The following is a 19,646-nucleotide window of genomic DNA, read 5'->3' as shown; positions in this document are numbered from 1 at the left end:
GTTTTATCTTGTTTTCATTGTTGTAGGCCTATTGCTTTTTATATACAGCTTAAACTGTATTTTTGATTTCTGCAGGTGTGCAAGACTCAAAAGGAAATATTACCAAGTCACATTCCACAAACATTTTAAACAGCTTTGTTGAATGAAGTTTTCCTAGTGAGTCTCGTACTGTAGCCTACATAAACTGTGATGTCACCGGGTCCCTGTAATGTCAGTAGGTTTCTTGGTATCTTTATGATCATGATGTGATACATAAAGAAAACACATGATTAAGGTGTGGTGTGATGAGCTGTTTTAAGGTCATGTAAGGAGGCATTTTGCTGACATTTACATTTGCTGACATGATCTACCTCTGAAGGCTAACGCAGCTACACAAACTTATCAGCCACATACACCAAAAAGAATTCCAGCATCTAACTGGCAGAATGTCCTTGAATCCTGACCAAAGGAATTTCATCAAATGTACACCAGTACACATGTACAGCTTGTTCAGTAATAAGTGTGTAGGGAAGTTGTATAGCTTCCGCTTACTTTTATGCTGGATTATTTAGGTCGGAACTCGCCACAGGTGATCGATCAGAACCACGGAGATGTCTTTCAAGCTTTATTGAAGTATCACAGGTAGAAGAAGTAAGGCAGCAGGTTAAGTACGTGGCAGTGGAACAGAGAATCGGGGAGAGAGATGGTGGGAGAGTGGAGCTAGTGGGCAGAGAGAGTATGCTTCTTTATACTTGGGATGTATGACATCATCGGTGACAACACAGGAGAAACTCTGACATCACCGATGACATCACAGGAGCAACTCTGACATCATCAATGACATCCTCACAACTATGACATCACAGGTGCACCTGCCATGATGACACACTGCAGTGACATCATCATTGCGTTGCTGGCTTGAATCCGGGTGTTCCCAGGCATGGTCTCATCAGTCGGTATGAGAGGGCCTTTCCTACAGACTGTTTGCACTGTCTCTGCTCATAACCCTATGGATGTTTGTTGAGTCTGTTGGACATGTGGTGATTCTCAGAAACTTTGTCAACCTGTCCTTGCATATTTCTGAGTTAATGATTTCCAACAGTGGTAAAGTGGTAAAGGGTATACTGGGGGTTGGGATGAATTCTGATTTGAGGATGAGACAACGTTCAGATTGTCTTTGTCAATGGTGAGTCCACTGTTGATTGATTGTGTGATGTCACAAATACCAATGTCAAAAGCCTATAGTGGAATCATTATTCCATAGAGTCTACACACTGTGGCATAACAATGAAGCTTCTCATCCATCTGGAGAATCCCCAAATCCATGAGAGTTTACAGATGGCTGGTAGTGCCTACGCAGCCTATCTACCTATATATACCATCATTTTTTTAATAAACAATAAACCAGGCAAAACTCACCAACTCACAATGTTTTGTTTGAGATTTTTCATTTTTATGTCAAGCCAATAAAACATTTCACTGAATAGCCAGGACATTTCAGGAAGTATCTCCCAACTCCATCTTCCATACATTTTACACATTCATCCTTATCAGGTCCCTTTGGACAAATGATTAATCCCAAGGCCAAGAACAGTGTAGTGACTATTTGTGGCAAATATTCACACAGGCTAGACAACATGTACAAATGGGTTGATGATCAAAGTTAATGTAGCTATAGATTAAAAGCCCAATTAGTTCTTATATTATTCATTTAGAAGACTAGTGGGACTTGGCTGCAGTTTGCTTTTTGCCTGATTTATCCTGGAGCAGTTCAACAAGACTAGCCTTGTGGCTATAAATAGGCACAATTGACTCTTGCCTGAGCAGACCACTGTGTGTGTGTGTGTGTGTGTGTGTGTGTGTGTGTGTGTGTGTGTGTGTGTGTGTGTGTGTGTGTGTGTGTGTGTGTGTGTGTGTGTGTGTGTGTGTGTGTGTGTGTGTGTGTGTGTGTGTGTGTGTGTGTGTGTGTGTGTGTGTGTGTGTCTTTAAGAATTCAGCTGCAATTCGATCTCTATGGGTCCCTATAGTCAATAGTGAGCGAGAGAGAGGGGAGAGACAGACAGACAGAGAGAGAGCTCAGCGCTGACCTACAGTTACCCCTCTCCATCATTCATCTCATAATCGAGCGTCGAGCTGCGTGATCCGTACCGCTGCAATTATGCGTGTGTTGCGTTGGATGCGGTTATTAGTAAACACTGCAAACGGTGCACGGGGCTCCAGCCCGTTCCCTGCAAGCATGTGTGTTTAGGTGGAGGCGGCGGCGGGCTGTCTTGTTTATCCAAAAATGACTCAACATGGCTTGGGCTAGCAGAGCTTGCATGGACTCATATGGCTTTCGACCGACCATCCAAACCATAACCAGTTGAGAGCCAGGCGCGTCTTAATGAACGTCTTAAGGTAAGTCTAGCCGTATTCTTATATTTTGACGATTGGGGGTTTCTTTCTTTCTTTTTCCACATGCATGGCTGTAGACAGAAAGACGAGCAGACTAGTGGTGGACAGTGTTATTTTCACACAGCATTGCAATAGCAGCTGGCCAGGCAATGCGGCGAGGGCTAGTCTCGCATGTGCTGTTCATATCGCATTTTGATTTTGGTGTAAACCCCCAGCGAGATATTTCGTGGAATAGCACGTTTAAGTATTCCAGGATTTCTGAAATGTGATCTAATGATGATGCGCCTAAGTTATTTTCGTAGGCTATCATTTCCTCGCTGGTTGAAAACGACTCCCTAGTCGTCTGACGCAAGCGCATTTTAACGCTAACGTTACCTACAAAAACATTAGGCATAGATGGACTTGCCAAATAACCTATACAACCAGAAACCTGTTTCAGTCCAACACAGTCCAGCACACACATCATTACCAAGAAATAGCCCTAGAGGCGCCCCCCCCCCCCCTCACATGCCATTGTTTTGTAAATACCACTCTGTCCAAATGGAGAAATCTCTGTTAAGGTCATTCCATAACATTATGCTGTTTAAAACTATGATACAATAACCAATCAGTAGAGATGTGATTATTGCTCTTAAATCTGGGGGGTAGCTGAAGGTAAACTCACCTCTGTTTACCTTATTGCAGGATATTGTACCCACCACATTTCATTCTGATATTTATCTAATCTACCAGATGTAAATTCAAAATACATCATAGGCTAGTTCATATGAAACTGGTGTAGCAAAATGAGGATTGGAAAGCAATGTGTTTCTGAAAATACACCTGCTTTCTGTTTATTGTGGTAGTGATGCCGTATGGTGACTATTGATTGGAGGATGTATTTTTTTTTTTTAACCACTCACTGCCTTGAACTAGCCTGCGTGGGCATCTGAAAACCAGTCTGATAAAAACCTGAACAGGTATATCAGGAATCACTCATGTGACGAGGTGTGTTTTCTTTTACCTCCACAAGCTTCTTTTGATTCCTTCCTTGTTGACATCTTCACAATCTGCCCTTTCGCTTTCATTTCAAAACAGATATTTATGATCAGATCAACTTGGCTCCACTGACTCTTATTGTATGGGCTTTAGAATCAACTAGCAATCTCGCGTCGCGTGTTCGATTCCTAGGCTCGCTGCCTCGCCCCCCCCCCCCCCCCCCCCCTGCAGCTCGCCCCCTGCGCCGTTGCATACGCAGCTCGCCCTCTACGTGGCCTCGCCTGCTCTATGACATCACTGATGACATCATCATGGGTGACTGACATAACTGATGACATCATCACTGATGACATCACGTCATTAGGTAATTAGGGCAATCAATTAATTAAAAAATCTGGCTCCGTCAGGTCACCTGCACAGGTGCTCTTTATCCCTGAATCGCTGTGGCCAGGCACAATTTAATTGAAACAAACAATGCCCAATGACCACTTGCTCCCTTTTAATATATATATATATATATAAGATACGTGTTTACCATAGGCACACTAAAGACTAGGGGTGTCACAATATATCGTCCCACGAAATTTCGCGATAGTAAAACGTCACGATATGTATCGTTGAGATGAAATCTCATATCGTGAATTTTTTTTTTTTTTTTTTTTTTTTTTTTTTTTTTTTTTTTTTTTTTTTTTTCCAAAAGTAGACAAAGAAACGTCTTTGTTTGTTGAAGTTCAATGTGTGGAAAGTAGTTCAGTTGAACAAGTCTCTGAAGAGACACATGAGAAGTTATACAGGAGAGAAACCATTCAATTGAGTTTCTGGCAAAACTGTTTACTTGACAGGAAAAACTGAAGATGCATAAAAAATAGACTAAGAAAAGTCTTGTTGTTTGAGTTTGAAGAGAAACTGAAGATGCATAATGAGAATTTATACTGCTGAGAAACCTTTTAGTTCAAAGTAAATCTAAGTGACGGTGTAACTCATTCTATTTCAAGATAAGCCTTATCTCCAATCTCATGTTTTTTCTAGTTGTTATTGTAATAACAATTTCCCACAACAGCATGTTTTGTATTTGTGCATTTCAAATAAAATACTACTTTTCCAGTCATATATTGTCATTATTCAAGTTTAAAAAAATATTGTTAAAATCGTATCGTATCGTATCGTTATCGTGAACCCAGTATCGTGATACGTATCGTATCGTGAACTGAGTGTATCGTGACACCCCTACTAAAGACTCACAGAATTAGGCTTGTAATAAAAAGGGCTGGGCAACATAAGATACATCAATATCATGACATGAGACTAGATATTATAGATTTTGGATATTGTATAATATCGTGATATAGCATAACTTGTGTTGTCTTACATTACAGGAAAGTGATTTAATTTTCTGAACTTACCAGTTCTATTATTTGCCTTTACCCACGTATTATTTATCAAAAGTCTCATCATGTAAATATTTAGTGCAAGCACCAAAGTCATCCCTACAACAGTGTTAGAATATCAATATTGAGGTATTGCGGCCGAAAATATTGTGATATTTGTTTTTCTCCATATCGCCCAGCCCTAATGAGCTGTCAGAAAAGCTATGTACACTAGTGCTGCTGTGTTCTCCATTGTGCCTCAGCTGTTTCCGTTCCATATGTTTGAGTCGACCTCAGTGGCCGTTTGCCCTTGGCAACAGGCTCCTCGCGTATGCAGCCATACAGGACACACGTGTGTGTGTGTGTGTGTGTGTGTGTGTGTGTGTGTGTGTGTGTGTGTGTGTGTGTGTGTGTGTGTGTGTGTGTGTGTGTGTGTGTGTGTGTGTGTGTGTGCAATAAAAACAATGTGGTGTGTTTCAAGAATGCCCCCTCCCCTCCTTTGCAAGCATGGCTGAAGGTCTTTGACTCACTTGCCTATATACCCAGATATCTATTCAATCTCCATCCCACCATGTTCACTCTCTTCTTCAAGTGGCTCTTACAACAAAATACTCTTTCTGCCCTACAGCCATGCTGCCACATAAAGCTACTGATGGCCACTAATGCATTCTAGGTAGGCCAAAGGATAGGGCGGAATGTGGAGTGGTCTGTTCAGTCCACTGGTGTATTCAGGGAAGTGTGCACTGCACTCTCTGTCTTGGAGCATTTCTTTGTAGGGCCAGAGCCAAGACAGATATAGATTCATATCACTAAGAGCAGTTTTCTCATGAATCTATGACCTGAGAATGACCCAGCGGGAATCCACTCAATATCCACTGAGGTTTTTGCGAGCCTGGGAGGGAATGGGAGGTGTTGGGAGGTGTGTGTTTGGGCTGGAAGATAATGCTGCACATCTGTATAAGAATCCACCCTGAGAACTATATCATTAAATTAAATTAAATTAAATTCTCAGCAGCCGTCCTTGGCCTAATGCACAGAGACAGCACTTCCTCAGCTTACCACTGTGAGAGATTTGTGCAATGGTGTGACACTGACCATCTTGTGCTGCTGAAGGTGAAGAAGACTGAGGAGCTGGTGTTTGACCCGAACGCAGTGAGTGACCTTAGGCCGGTGGTTATCCACAATGTATCCATCACTCAGGTCTGCTCTTAGAAGTACCTCGGGGACGGGTTCATATTGATATAATCAAAGACAATGGGATATCAAAGCAAGACACTTCAACTTCAAGTCACTTCCTGTGTTCGTGTCACGTAGGTTTTGTCCATGGTTTTCCATGGACACGCCCACTTAGGAGACTTTCAGCAGGTCTGAGTCTATTGGAGTCAATGGGAGAAGTGAACGTGATCTCAGATTATGACAGATTCTTTCGCCCCCATAGTCATCAAAGTAAATATTCTGCCCATTTTCCGAGCCACATATCTTCTGAACATTCTGACATTAAAATGGTATTTTTCAGACAGACAGATCAGGAGAACATTTAATTTGTTCAAGACCTGTCTCAGTCTCAGCAACAAACTCGCGAGATTTGGTTTCTCACGAGAGTTCGTTGATATATTACCGTAGCTAAATCTGTGGTTGGAAAAATTATTTTTTAAATCAAATATCTTAGTTACAACTATATTGACCTAACAAGGGGCAGCTTTGTGTTTATATGTGTGGTTTGTGTGGAGTTTGGGAACTCACGATCTCTAGCTCAAGTTAGCTTGCTAGATCAGCACTAAACCCTGCGTCACCAGACTCTCTGCCACAACACTTCATGGAGAGGTGACCATTTAGGAGACTTGCTATGCTATGCTAGTACCATTTCTTACTATTGGCGGAGCCTGCGGTGCCGTATCTTTAGTCATATAGAAAATCTCTGATATATTCAACTGGGAGGGTCCATGTTGAAAGTCTCTGTTCTAGACTTCAACATTAGATGCATTTTTTTACATAGACTTAGAGTTTATGGAGTCGAGCAGAAGTTCATGTTACTATTTTACCATGCAGTATTAGAGACTAGAGAGTATAAGATATTACAGTGTGGTTGTGGTATGGTAAATTGACGGTACAGTTGAAATCACAGAGCGCTCGTCTGGTACAGACTGTTATGAAAGTGGGGGATTGTCGTCAGTAAACGACTGTGGCATTGGTTAACGGCTCTTTACGGGAGTTTGTAGGCACTCCCTCGGACTGGGGGCTCAACAGGAATGTATCTTTATGATCGAACCGTTATAAACATTCATTCCTACACACAACCATAAACATTTATATGCAGCCAACTACCAACTTGTATTAACTAATCTGAGGAGGGATATTGAGCGTTGGGACCCGCTTCCTCTTTCTCTAGGTGGAAGAATTAATACGGTAAAGATGAACGTACTGCCTAAATTCTTGTATATATTCCAGTGTCTTCCGGTCTTTGTAACAAAATCTTTATTTTCCAAACGAAATAATCAGGTAATCAGGTAGTCTATCAACTTTTATTTGGAACAAAAAAACACCCAGAATCAAGAAGGTATACTGCAGAGGCCTCGTACAATGGGAGGAATGGCGCTCCCAAATTGTATGTATTATTACTGGGCGGCCAACATAAGAGCATTATTATATTTGGATGATGGACGATAACACTGTCCCTGACTGGATAACTCTGGACTGTCTGTTGGGTCCACCTCTCTAGCAGCCTTATTGTGTGCTAAATTGCCATTCACACAGCCCATTTCTAGCTTAACTTCGATGTTACCTGGTTATTGTACACTCAATCAAAATCTGGAATCAGTTTATTAGGAGATTCTTCTTATCACATGCCCCAATTACAAAACAACACTTGTTTATCCCATCAGTGATGGATGAGGCTTTCAGTATCTGGTCTAAAGGGGTGTGGCAATTTCGCCTCCTTTGAACAGTTAGCGCAGAAATGTGATATTCCTAGATCACACTTTTATAAGTACTTGCAGCTCTGGGACTTTGTAATCTCAAACTCAGACTGTTATCCAATATCCATCATGTCATCCCACTTATATGTTAACTGAGACTCAATCTGTAAATTGGTCAAAAAGCGGGCTATAAGCATAATTTATGAAGTACTCAACTCATACAATTTGATGCATTTTGACCTTAAAAAATAAATGGGAAACAGATTTAGAGGAATCAATCTCAGAAGACACTTGGCACAAAATAATTAAGGGTATTTTTTCCTCCTCTATATGTCTTAGGCATGCTGTTATCTAATTGAAGATTGTACATCGTCTGCACTGGACTAAAGCCAGACTTTCTAAGGGTTAATGTACACCGTCTCCGGAACAGATGCGGTACGGCTCCGGTACGGCTGCGAACAGACCAACACTCCGACAAAAATAGAACAGCTGCGTCATTTTTCCGTACCGCATGCATCACCCATCTATTAACATGGGCGAGAGTCGATCCGGCAGTTTTACCGGATCCACAAAGCAACCGTAACATATCTGGTGTGCATTGCCTGTAAGATCAATGCCGACATAGATCCCACATGTGATCGCTGCAGACAGGCTCTGGCTACTATGTTGCATTATATTATGTTTTGGACATGTCTGAAGCTTCACACATTCTCGCAAAACATCTTTGAGACCTTTTCCAAGATATTTGAGAAAGTTGTAGAGCCGTCTCCATTCATTGCACTGTTTGGTGTGGCACCTCTGGACGTCCAACTTAGTTAGTAGGTGGGAAATTAGCATGTTGGCCTTCTGCTTTCTCCTGGCCAGGAGACTGATATTATTTAAATGGTAAGATTTGTTTGAGTTTTATTTTTCTGTTGGACCTGTGATATAATGTGAAAAAACTGATTAAAAAAAACATTAATTCCTGCCTATGTCCATTAAGCTTCTCAACACTAACATCATGTAGATGTTGACCATGAGGGTTGTGCAATATGTTACTGTGTGTGCGTGATGTGTAAAGCAGTGGTACGCAACCTTGCCCTACACAGGATCCACATTGACAAAAAAAATCTTTGTAAGAGCCACAATCCAAAAAAGTCCCTTTCCTCCCATTTATTTATTTATTTATTTATTTATTTATTTATTTATTTATTTATTTAAAGTAGGAAGTAAAAGAGCCACAACTACCCATAAAGGAGCCACATGTGGCTCTAGAGGAGTGGTTCCCAACCTTTTTTGTCTTATGTACCCCTTGAGCTGTTTTGCCAATAGTACCCCATCACTCATGCACATTCTTTGCTCCGCAAAGAAAACAATGTGGCAGCGATGGATCCGCAGACATACAAATAAATCCATACAAAATGTATTTTTTACTGAGCTGCCGGTGTTTGGGCTTGGCCTCTTCCGGAGTGATAGCAACTGGACGTTTGAGCCACTTATCCGTCTGCTAGCTAGTTAACCTCTTCACAGAGTAGGGTAACAATTAACACCTGCCGGGGGTGCTAGTTGCGTCATGCACAAACCATTTTAACAATGGGCTTTGAATATATTTTTTTTTATAATTTTGGAAATAAATTGCAATCCCAAATCTTTCCATGTACCCTGTGCAAGCTGCTCTCAAGTAGCCTAGGTAAACCCAGCCCCCACGTGACCTGCTCTCTCAGTTCCCAGTCACTAGTGACTGAGAACAGGTCTGAGAGCAGGTCACGTGGGGGATGGGTTTACCCAGGCTAGCTCTCAAGTACCACTAGGGGGACGCGTACCTATGGGTGGGAATCACAGCTCTAGAGTCTCTCAGGTTGAGTATCACTGCTGTAAACTGTGTAGCCTAGCCTATGTAGCCTATTACAGTACCTATGATTTTCTCTTCTGTGCAACTGCAAGACGGGGTCGTACAGAACAAATTTTCCTACAAGGACATTAAAGTATTCTTATCTTATCTTATCCTATTGCTTCAGAGATGTATGCTGTTAAGTTAAATGTTGGCCTAGTTTGGCCTTACCCTAAGCCACCGTCAAATCAGCCCATATGCAAATAGCCCAGTGGAACTGAACACACACACACACACACACACACACACACACACACACACACACACACACACACACACTTCTCTCTCTCTCTCTCTCTCTCTCTGTCTCTCTCTCTCTCCCTCTCTCTCTCTGAGCAGTGTGGACTTCCACTCTGGCTGCAGTAGATGGCATGCAGACCATCTTGTTCACACAATGCATTCTACCACCGACATGCTCTCTTGCATGCATGACAGCATTCCAAGAAGAGATCACCTGGTTACTTATCCTTTGTCAAATGAATACATCATTTTTATTCTTATTAGCTAATGATCAAGGGCTCATAGACATACACAGGCTATCTGGGTACTTGTAAGATACAGCTAACTGTCGAGTGAGTTTCTTTATCTTTATGTCAGCTATAGGATGAATCAGCGTGACGTCACTTGCCACCCAGAAATGTGGACAAACGTTAATATCTCAAAAACTATACATCACATCGCTTATATTTTGACATTCTGAGTGAGAGCAGAATTAGCTCAAGAGTTTGATGCATGTCGTGTTAAAGTTGTGTGAACTGTCACAGTTTTTAAAATGTAAACAGAGTCAGCTGGCTAGAGTCAGACATTCAAGCCTCCCAAATCTCAGGCTCCATAGGGTTCCATTGCTGTTGCCACCCAGTGACCCGGTTTGTTTACCAAAATGCTGCTGCTCGGCTGATCCCTCGTATTAGGAGTGGGAATCACCAGATGCCCCATGATACGATATTGACATGATACTTTTTTTTACATGTTTTTTATTTTAAATTTGAACAAAACAAACAAACAAGCTCAGAACAAGCTCTTTCCCATAAGCACTTTAAAACCCTCATTACTGAAGCTAACTCTGGACTCCTTGCCTATTCAAAATGGTTTCAATTAAACAAATTGTCTTTAAACGTAAAGAAAACTAATTATATAATCTTTGCTGGCAGGAAGAAATTTGATGATGCTAAAGTATTTATTGAAGGAATAGAAATCCAAAGAGTATATTCCACTCGCTTCTTGGGGGTAATTGTTGACGAAAAATGCTCCTGGAAAGAACACATTGATTTGGTGTAAAAAAAAATGTCTAAATCTGTGGGAATTATCAGAAAAGTCCACAAATACCTCAACAGATCTGGCATATTAATGTTATATTATAGTCTTGTATATCCATACCTAACTTATTGCAATATTGTATGGGCCAGCACTTATCCTACATACCTACATAAAGTTAAAATTTAATTCAGAAACGTTTTATTAGAATAGCCACTAGTTCCAAGTCCACAGTCACATCTGCCCCCTTATTTTCTAAATTAAAAATATTGACTGTTTATAACATAAACATTGTGGAAACATGTACTTTTCTTTTCAAGGTTCAGTATCAGGGTCACACACTTCCATATTATTTTCAACATTATTTTCTTAAAAATTCAAACATTCACTCCAGATCTACTAGACAATCTAAGTTCCTGCATCTTCCACTTTGTCGTACCACCAGAGGGCAGTTATCCATCAAATACAAAGGTGTTATCTTATGGAACAACTACATCCACCTGGGGACAGCTCACCCTCCCTACCAGTCTACAAAAGAAAACTAAAAGAACATCTGTCCTCAATGGAATTGTGCTAAAAAAAAAAATTCTGTTGCCATTGTAATTTTTATTTCTTTTGATGTATTGCTCAAATAAGTTTGTTTATTTTGTTTTATTTTATTTTTTATTTTGTACTATCTATGTATTATTACTTGTACTATCTCCTTGGTTATAATATATATATTTTTTAGAAATATATATATATATATATATATATTTTCTACTTGGTGAGGTTCTCGATAAGCCCTTCCAGGGTTTCTTACCTCTCCAAGCACTGATATGTATTGTATTTTATTAATTTCCCCTCCAGGTGAAATACACTTGGCATGTATTGTCTTTACAGTGCAAAATCAATCAAATCAATCAAATCAAAAAATCAGACACAGGAAAGTAAAAGAAAGAAAAACATACATATATAATGTTGACAGTTATTATAATGTGCTGCTACCATCCATATAGGGTGCTTATGTACTTGTAAGAGATGTCACGCATGGGGTCCCACGCAATTCATCCAACAGGAACCAGCTAGGCAAGTCAACCAACCTCGTCGAGGTAGGCTAGAAACAGGTCCCAAATAGTTAGAAACTTTTTAAGTGAGTTGGTTCTCAGAGATTTGAGCCTCTCCATCCTTATAACAGAGATCATGTCCGTCAACCACATTTGGAAAGAAGGTGAAGAGGGGGACTTCCATTCTTTCAGAATTAGATTTTTGGCAACAGTTGTCCCCAGTATCAGAGACTGTTGCACAGCTGTAGGGAAGCCCAGAGAGGTCTCCGAGCAGCCGAAGATTGCGAGTTCTGCCTCCGGCTGAAGAGTTATTTTGTAGGCCTTAGAGTACCAGTCAAATATCTTGGCCCAGAATCCCGTCAGTGAAGGGCAGAACCAGAAGGCATGAGACAGAGTGCCCTCTGACACCTGACACCTGTCACACAGTGGTCAGACAGAGGGGAAGAACTTGTGCAACTTATGCTTAGAATAATGAAGACGATGAGCAACTTTAAATTGAATCAGCTGGTGTCTACTATTATGAAATTGAATCAGTTGGTGTGTCTATTATTATTATCATGATACTTAAGTCAAAGTCACAATACGATAGTATTGCGATATGCTAGTATTGCGATATTGTGATTTATTACCTTTTTTCAACTGCAAATTATGTCCCCAAAGGAAAAAAACTTTGTCAACATTTGTTTTATCTAATGAGATAAAGTTTATAGTCTGTTCATCTCACTTCAATCATTTTTATTTGCTGCAAAATGGGATTGTTAAGCAGACGTTTGCATGCACTTGACATTTTGTAAATTTGTATAATAAAATATCACGATACTTGGCATTTGATACGATACGATATATTGCCCACAAAATATCGCAATACTATGCTGTATCGATTTGATTGTAAACCACAGTGATTGAACTAGCTCACTCGGATAGTAATCAAATATTACAGCTGTGTGTGTGTGTGTGTGTGTGTGTGTGTGTGTGTGTGTGTGTGTGTGTGTGTGTGTGTATCATGGTGGTGTTGTAGTGCCACCACTTCAGCACAGAGGTCTCCTGGGTCAGAGTCCTAGCAAACACACACACCTTGGGAGGACGCACTGTACCTTGTAGCGTTGTTGAGTATGTACAAATATTTAAAAAACAGTTGTTTTATGGTAGATATCTATCTCTATCAGTGTTTGGAATAACGGCGTTTAAAAGAACGGCGTTAGGTAACGCCGTTATTTTTTCAGTAACGGGGTAATCTAACTAATTACTGTTTCCGTCGTTACAACGCCGTTATCGTTACTGAACGCTAAATGCGGTGCGTTACTATGAAATGATTGAGTAAACTACCCGTAGCCTACACTAGTGTTGTCAAGTGAGGAGACCGGGTGGGTTATAACGAGATAAACGATTATGATTGGCTAAGGCAGAGTCATGTGTTTCATGGTAGCCAATCGGAGCCAGTGTTACACACGAGCCAGGAGTCAGGACACGGGCGACACACACACACAGACACACCAAACAGATTCGAGGAAGCAGCAGAAATGGCGAGTCCGGAGTAGAGAGCTGCGTGGGGCTGAAATTTCGGCCCGAGCCCTCCCCGGCCCGTGACATGCAGACCCGTGCCCGATCCAGCCCGTTGCGAGGCCCGAAGCCAATATTACGATATAATGACACATCTCTCTCCCTCTCTGTTCCGCGTGCTGCGTCGCCGCGCGGCCGTCCTGCGCAGCCTCTCTCTGTCTGTCTCTCTGACTCTCTCTCTCTCTCTCTGTGTTCGGGAGCTGTCCGCTCGCTGTACATGGACGGACAGGGTCTGTGTGTGGCTATGGGAGTGTCTGTGCACCTCTCCTCCTCTTTGTCTGACTGCTCCGCTGTGTAAAATCAAGCGAGTACGCTAATACAACATTATTTAATTGAATTATTGAAACGGCCCGACCCCAGACCTATTAATTAAAAATAAATAAAAAACAAGCCCGGCCTCGGCCCGTTTTGGTCGGCCCGAGGGGCCCGTGAGGGTACCCTCAGGTTTGCAGCAATCCATGAAAATTTGGCATTTTCAAGGTGGAGATAACGCAAATAGTTACTTTCCCTGGTAACTAGTTACTTTTATTATAGAGTAATTCAGTTACTAACTCAGTTACTTTTTGGAACAAGTAGTGAGTAACTATAACTAATTACTTTTTTAAAGTAACGTTCCCAACACTGATCTCTATTGCTCTAGTCTACACACATCCGGTTTGTATACACACTTTGAAAGGTTCTTGAAGGCATAAAAGTTAAGTGTCATAGTTTTGTAGTATCATTCTTTATTATGTTACTATTTTGCATTCAGTTATTCATTCCTCATTCATTCAGTCTTATTGTTCATACTCTGTTATTAGTGTCATAACTCTGCTGTCATTCCAGACCCAGCCACTCCCACCTGCCTGTCTTCCCTCAGTAGTTTAACCTGTGTGCCAATCATCCCCACTCACCTGCTCCTCATTCCCTAATCAGCGCCCTAGTATATCTTCATGTCCATTCCACCAGCTCTCTGCCAGATTGTAATTGCCATCCACCCAGAAACAGCTCAGCTCCATAGCATTCGTATTTTGACCTTGATCTGTATTTTCTGCCTCAGTTACACCTTTGGAATTTTGCCTGTTTTGTTTGTTGGATTTTTGTTTTGAGTAAAGACTTTTTACTTTGGAAACTTGTCTCTTGAGTCGTGCATTTGGGTCCAGGTTTTGTATCTGATCGTGACAATAAGATAAGATGATCCTTTATTAATCCCACAGTGGGGAAACTTACAGTGTTACACCAGCAAAGGGTATAGTGTAGGGCTGGGAAATATATCATTTATTTTATATCAATAGTGTGATACAAGACTAGATATGGACTAGATATGAGAATAGAGTTTGGATATCTTACTTGTAAATAGTGTAACATGGTTGTTATGTTAGTGTAACATGGTTATTTACAGTAGGCCTTTACTTGTAAATAGTGTAACATTTATGTTTTGGCAGTGACTTTGATGGGGCATGTAAAGCACTAAATCATGTAAAGCACTAAATCACACATGATTTCCGCAAAACGGAAAAAACGGACGGAATCATGGAATTTGGTAATAAAAATGGGATCAACTGTAAAACTTGGAATATTGCAGAAATGTCCATAATTTGGCTGAAATTGATCAAAGTAGCCTAGGCCTAATTATCAAAATAAGAAGTAGATCTAATGATCGTAGTAACCTAAATGATTTCACAATTGTAAAATAGGCCTAGAGAGAAATGATTCAGTTTTCGATTGGGGTGTTTTGAGAGGGGGGTCGGTCTTGCATGGGACCCTTAATGCACGTCACAACTTAGTTTTCACCTTGAAAAACATGTCGAAGAGTCTGTCTGAGAGAGCCAAGTCATCAAAAAAAGGAAAAATATCACTCCTAATATAACGCCTAAATTAAAATTTAAATGGAAAAAACTGAATTTGGGGAAAAATAACAAGAATTTGGAAAAAAATAAAACTGATTTCATATGGTTCTACCCAACACACTGCTACAGATGGACAGTTTGACACATTTACACCAGTGTCCTCTTTTTACCTAACACACTGCTCCAGATGGACAGTTTGACACCTTCACACTTGGGTGCAGCTCACTACAAGTACAGTGTTATACTGTTGGCCATGATGGTGCAAGTGCAACATTAACAACTATAGGGTATTTCAGTAAATCAGTTAGCATTTCTGGTCCAACAGATAGAGACAATGTATAGAGTGCATAGATTGCATAGAGGTAGATCTTTTTTAAACAATCCAACAGGTGAGAAGGTGTTCACTAAAGAACTGTGTGTCTCTTTGATCCTCAGGTTATTAACAGCCTGAAAGGTTGACAGATCATTTGCAGGTTGAGAAGAATGAGTTTCTTATGTTCACAAAAGAAAAGTATTCAATGACTGTCTTGCCTAGGCAGAAACACAGATGCTAGTAAATATCAACATTCATCTTCAATCATTTTTCAGCTGATTAGATTTTCCCCCGTATAGAATAGAGACTCTGAACCATGTTTGGGTAAGTAAAGTCGCTGATGGATCAGTAGAGTTACTGACCAATCATTGTCAAAATATTTGTTTTCTCCACTTCCTCTAGTGAAGCTTAGTGAGAGTTCTACTGGAGCTGAGTTAAACATTGGCCAGCGTTGGCAGGTGTGACATTTCTGACTCGGTGTTAGCTATAGGTCACCACAAATACTAGAATACTACACACAATACTACAGTACTAGCTACTGTACCACTCTGGTTTGGTTGGTCCGTTGTGTGATTCAGTGGGTAAACGTACTCACTGATAGCGACTCGACTCCTTTCCATGTCTATCATTGGAACCTTGTGTTGAAATTTGAAGAGTTTGAAATTGAAAGAGTCTGATCCTGAACATTTTCTGGAATCTGGATACACCGACTTTAGTAAAAGTCTGTGGGTGAAGCTAAAATAGATGAGCAGCATGTGTGACTTCCTCTCTATTCTTTCTCCCCCTGTCCCTCCCTCTGTCTCTCCCACAGTGGGGTTGGGTGGCCATGGACCCATTCAGCCAGCTGATCCTCACCATCTCGGTGACCAGTTTTCTCTCCTTCCAGTGGCTCTTCCACAGATTCAGCCCCTGGGTGTCCACACGTGTCAGCTCCGGCTTCCTTGGCCTCAGCGACAAGCAGAAGGTGGAGTGGAACTCAAGGTGAGCAGATGAGAATGGTGGTGATGGTGGTGATGATGGTGATGCCCTGTAGATCATCATCACAAACAAAATGTTACTTTTTCATGGGAATGTACAAGAGAGAGAGAGAGAGAAAGAAAGGAGGAGGAAGGGAAAGAGGGGAGAGGGGGGGAGAGTTAGGCATAGTAGGGGTGTAACGGTTCACAAAATTCACAGTATGGTAATGGTTTCCTTGTTTAAAATACATGTTATATATATATATATATATATATATATATATATATATATATATATATATACACTGTGTGTGTGTGTGTGTGTGTGTGTGTGTGTGTGTGTGTATATGTATATATATATATATTATATATACTGTGTGTGTGTGTGTATATATATATATATATATACTGTGTGTATATATATATATATATATATATACTATATGTATATATACTGTATATATATATATACTGTATGTGTGTATATATATATTCACATTCAGTCTTTTTTTTTTTTTTTTTCAATTTATGACAATGTTCTTTTTAACATATTTCGTCTTTTTTCAACTCAGTTTTAATTTATCATGATATCCTTGTAGAAGACTTGCACTGTTCAGCAGTGTTGCACCCTTGCAGTGTTGTTGCACCCCTAATGCATAGACTATAAAATATGGACATAGCCACCGTGATGTCACCCATTGGTTTGTGGACCGTTTTCTTTTTAATTTTTTTTAGCCCAGAAGTGAGCATATTTGGATGAGTGTGGAGCTGGGGAGGAGCTGACGCCCAGCAGACAGCCATTGGCTAGCCACCTGTCTCTCAAAGCAGCCACACCCTTAATTATGCATAACCTTAATAAAGCATTAATACAATTTGAGGAAATTAGCTATAGCCTAGAGCAGTGGTTCCCAAACTTTTTCACGTCAAGGACCCTTAAACTGACACAAATTAGACCACGGCCCCTCATCTGATAAGATTTTCTCCAGGGTCCCCCATCTGATAAGATTTTTGCTTTTAGATGTTTTACTACAGAAAGTGGATGAAACCCATGACCAAAATATGGAAGAATATGCTGAAACGGTGTCATGTTTCATAAGGAAATGCACCGAGGATATAGTCCCCACAAAAACAGTTAAAACAATGCCAAACCAGAAACCCTGGATCAACTGTGATGTCCGGGCTGCACTTCACGCCCGGACCACCGCCTTCAAGTCCGGGATGCCAGAACAATACAAGCAGACGAGATACGCCCTTCGAGCCACAATCAAAAAAACGCGGAGAGAATACGGCAGGCAGCTGGAGGCGAAACTGGACTCCAACAACCCCAGACACCTGTGGAGAGGACTCCACGCTGCCACAGACTTCAAAGGGGAAAAACAACAGCAAAACCCCAACGCGTCACCCACCCTGCCGGACGAACTCAACGCGTTCTACGCCAGGTTTGACCCCTCTGCCAGAGCGCCCACCCCCCAACCCACCACATCTCCCACCCACCTCGCCCCCCCCCTCTCCTCCTCCTGAGCACGGTGGCTCAGTGGTAGAGCTGTCGCCTCACAGTCAGAAGGTCCTGAGTTCGATTCTCGCCTGGGACACTGTGGGCGCTGTGGTTGTGTTCCCCCCCATATCTTCAGTGCCTACTGCCCGGGTGGGGTATCTCGTCGTAAGGGCCTTTCTCTCTGTGTGGAGTTTGCATGTTCTCCCCGTGCTCCCCCAGGGGGTTCCTCCGTATATATAACCCCCCCCCTCTAAAAACATGCAGAAGATCAGATCGTCATCGTCATCTGACCAGTGACGACAACACCCGAAGTTGGTCCCCGGGCGCTGTACGAGAAAGCGACCACTGCTCCTGGCCTGCCCCCCGGAGGTAAGGACATGCCTGGATGGGTTAAATGCAGAGGACACTTTTCACCGGCCACCGTCAGCATGAGTGTGTTGTGGCCGCATGCATGTGTTGTGGTGTTCGTGTGACAATAAAAGACGGGGCTTGTCCCGTTACAAGAGTTTTTTTTTTTTTTTTTTTCCTCCCCCTCTCCTCTCCTCCCCACCTCCCCTCCTACGCCTCTCCTTAAGGCCTGCGCCCACCAGCTGGCAGGCGTATACACAGACATTTTCAACCAGTCCCTCTCCCTCCGGCAAGTTCCCTCCTGCTTCAAAGCGGCAACAATCATCCCCATCCCCAAACAGCAGAAAGTGACCAGCCTAAACGACTGGCGCCCAATAGCCCTCACGCCCATAGCCAGCAAGTGCTTTGAAAAGCTGGTCATATCACAGATCCGCCCCACACTCCCCCCGGACCACGACCCGCTCCAATTTGCATACCGCCCCAACAGGAGCACGGCGGATGCAATAGCACACGTACTCCACACTGCCCTCTCACACCTGGAGGGGAAGGACACCTATGTGAGAATGCTGTTCGTGGACTACAGCTCAGCATTCAACACCATAGTACCCTCCAGGCTGGTAAGCAAGCTCAAGGTCCTGGGACTAAACACAGCAATGTGTGACTGGATCCTGGACTTTCTGACAGACCGCCGCCAGGTGGTGAGAGTGGGCAACCTCACCTCCTCCCCACTGACCATCAGCATAGGAGCGCCCCAGGGATGCGTCTCCAGCCCTTTCTGGTACGACCTCTACACCCACGACTGCGTGGCGACTCAAATCTCTAACACCATCGCGAAGTTTGCAGACGACACAGCAGTCGTGGAGCTGATCTCCAGGGGCGACGAGACGGCCTACAGAGAGGAGGTGAAGGCCCTAGAACAGTGGTGCCAGGACAACCACCTCTCTCTGAACGTCTCCAAGACCAAGGAGATCATTGTAGACTACAGGAGGGGGGGGGGGGTGCACACCCCCCAATCACCATCAACGGCACAGTGGTGGAAAGGGTGGACAGCTTCAAGTACCTGGGAGTCAACATCCACCAGGACCTGACATGGGCCGGTCACACCGCCACTGTTGTCAAAAAGGCCCAACAGCGACTACACGGACTCAGGCGCCTAAAGAAATTTGGGATAAGGCCAGAAATCCTTAGGGACTTCTACAGAGGCACCATTGAAAGCCTGCTGACTGGCTGCTTCACCACCTGGTACGGGAACTGTACCACCATGGACCGCAGGGCGCTACAAAGAGTGAGACGCGCGGCCCAGCACGTAACAGGATGTGAGCTGCCAGAACTGCAGGAACTA

General features: G+C 42.4%; 1 protein-coding gene across 1 annotated transcript in view; it reads left to right on the top strand.

The window, feature by feature from the left end:
• The first annotated feature begins 2,240 nt into the window (after positions 1-2,240).
• LOC310772419 (TLC domain-containing protein 4-B-like) overlaps positions 2,241-19,646 on the top strand; it is a 30,798-nt gene continuing 13,392 nt past the window's right edge. Inside the window, exons 1-2 of the mRNA XM_083632223.1 lie at positions 2,241-2,376; positions 16,317-16,486. Of these exons, the coding sequence (XP_083488349.1) occupies positions 16,332-16,486 (155 nt within the window). The 5' untranslated portion in view covers positions 2,241-2,376; positions 16,317-16,331. The remainder of the gene's footprint in view (positions 2,377-16,316; positions 16,487-19,646) is intronic.

The sequence above is a fragment of the Poromitra crassiceps genome (assembly GCF_964638095.1).
Source record: "Poromitra crassiceps genome assembly, chromosome: 2".
NCBI lineage: Eukaryota > Metazoa > Chordata > Actinopteri > Beryciformes > Melamphaidae > Poromitra > Poromitra crassiceps.
The sequence above is the reverse complement of the archived record's forward strand: the minus strand, read 5'-3'. Positions and strand labels throughout refer to the sequence as shown.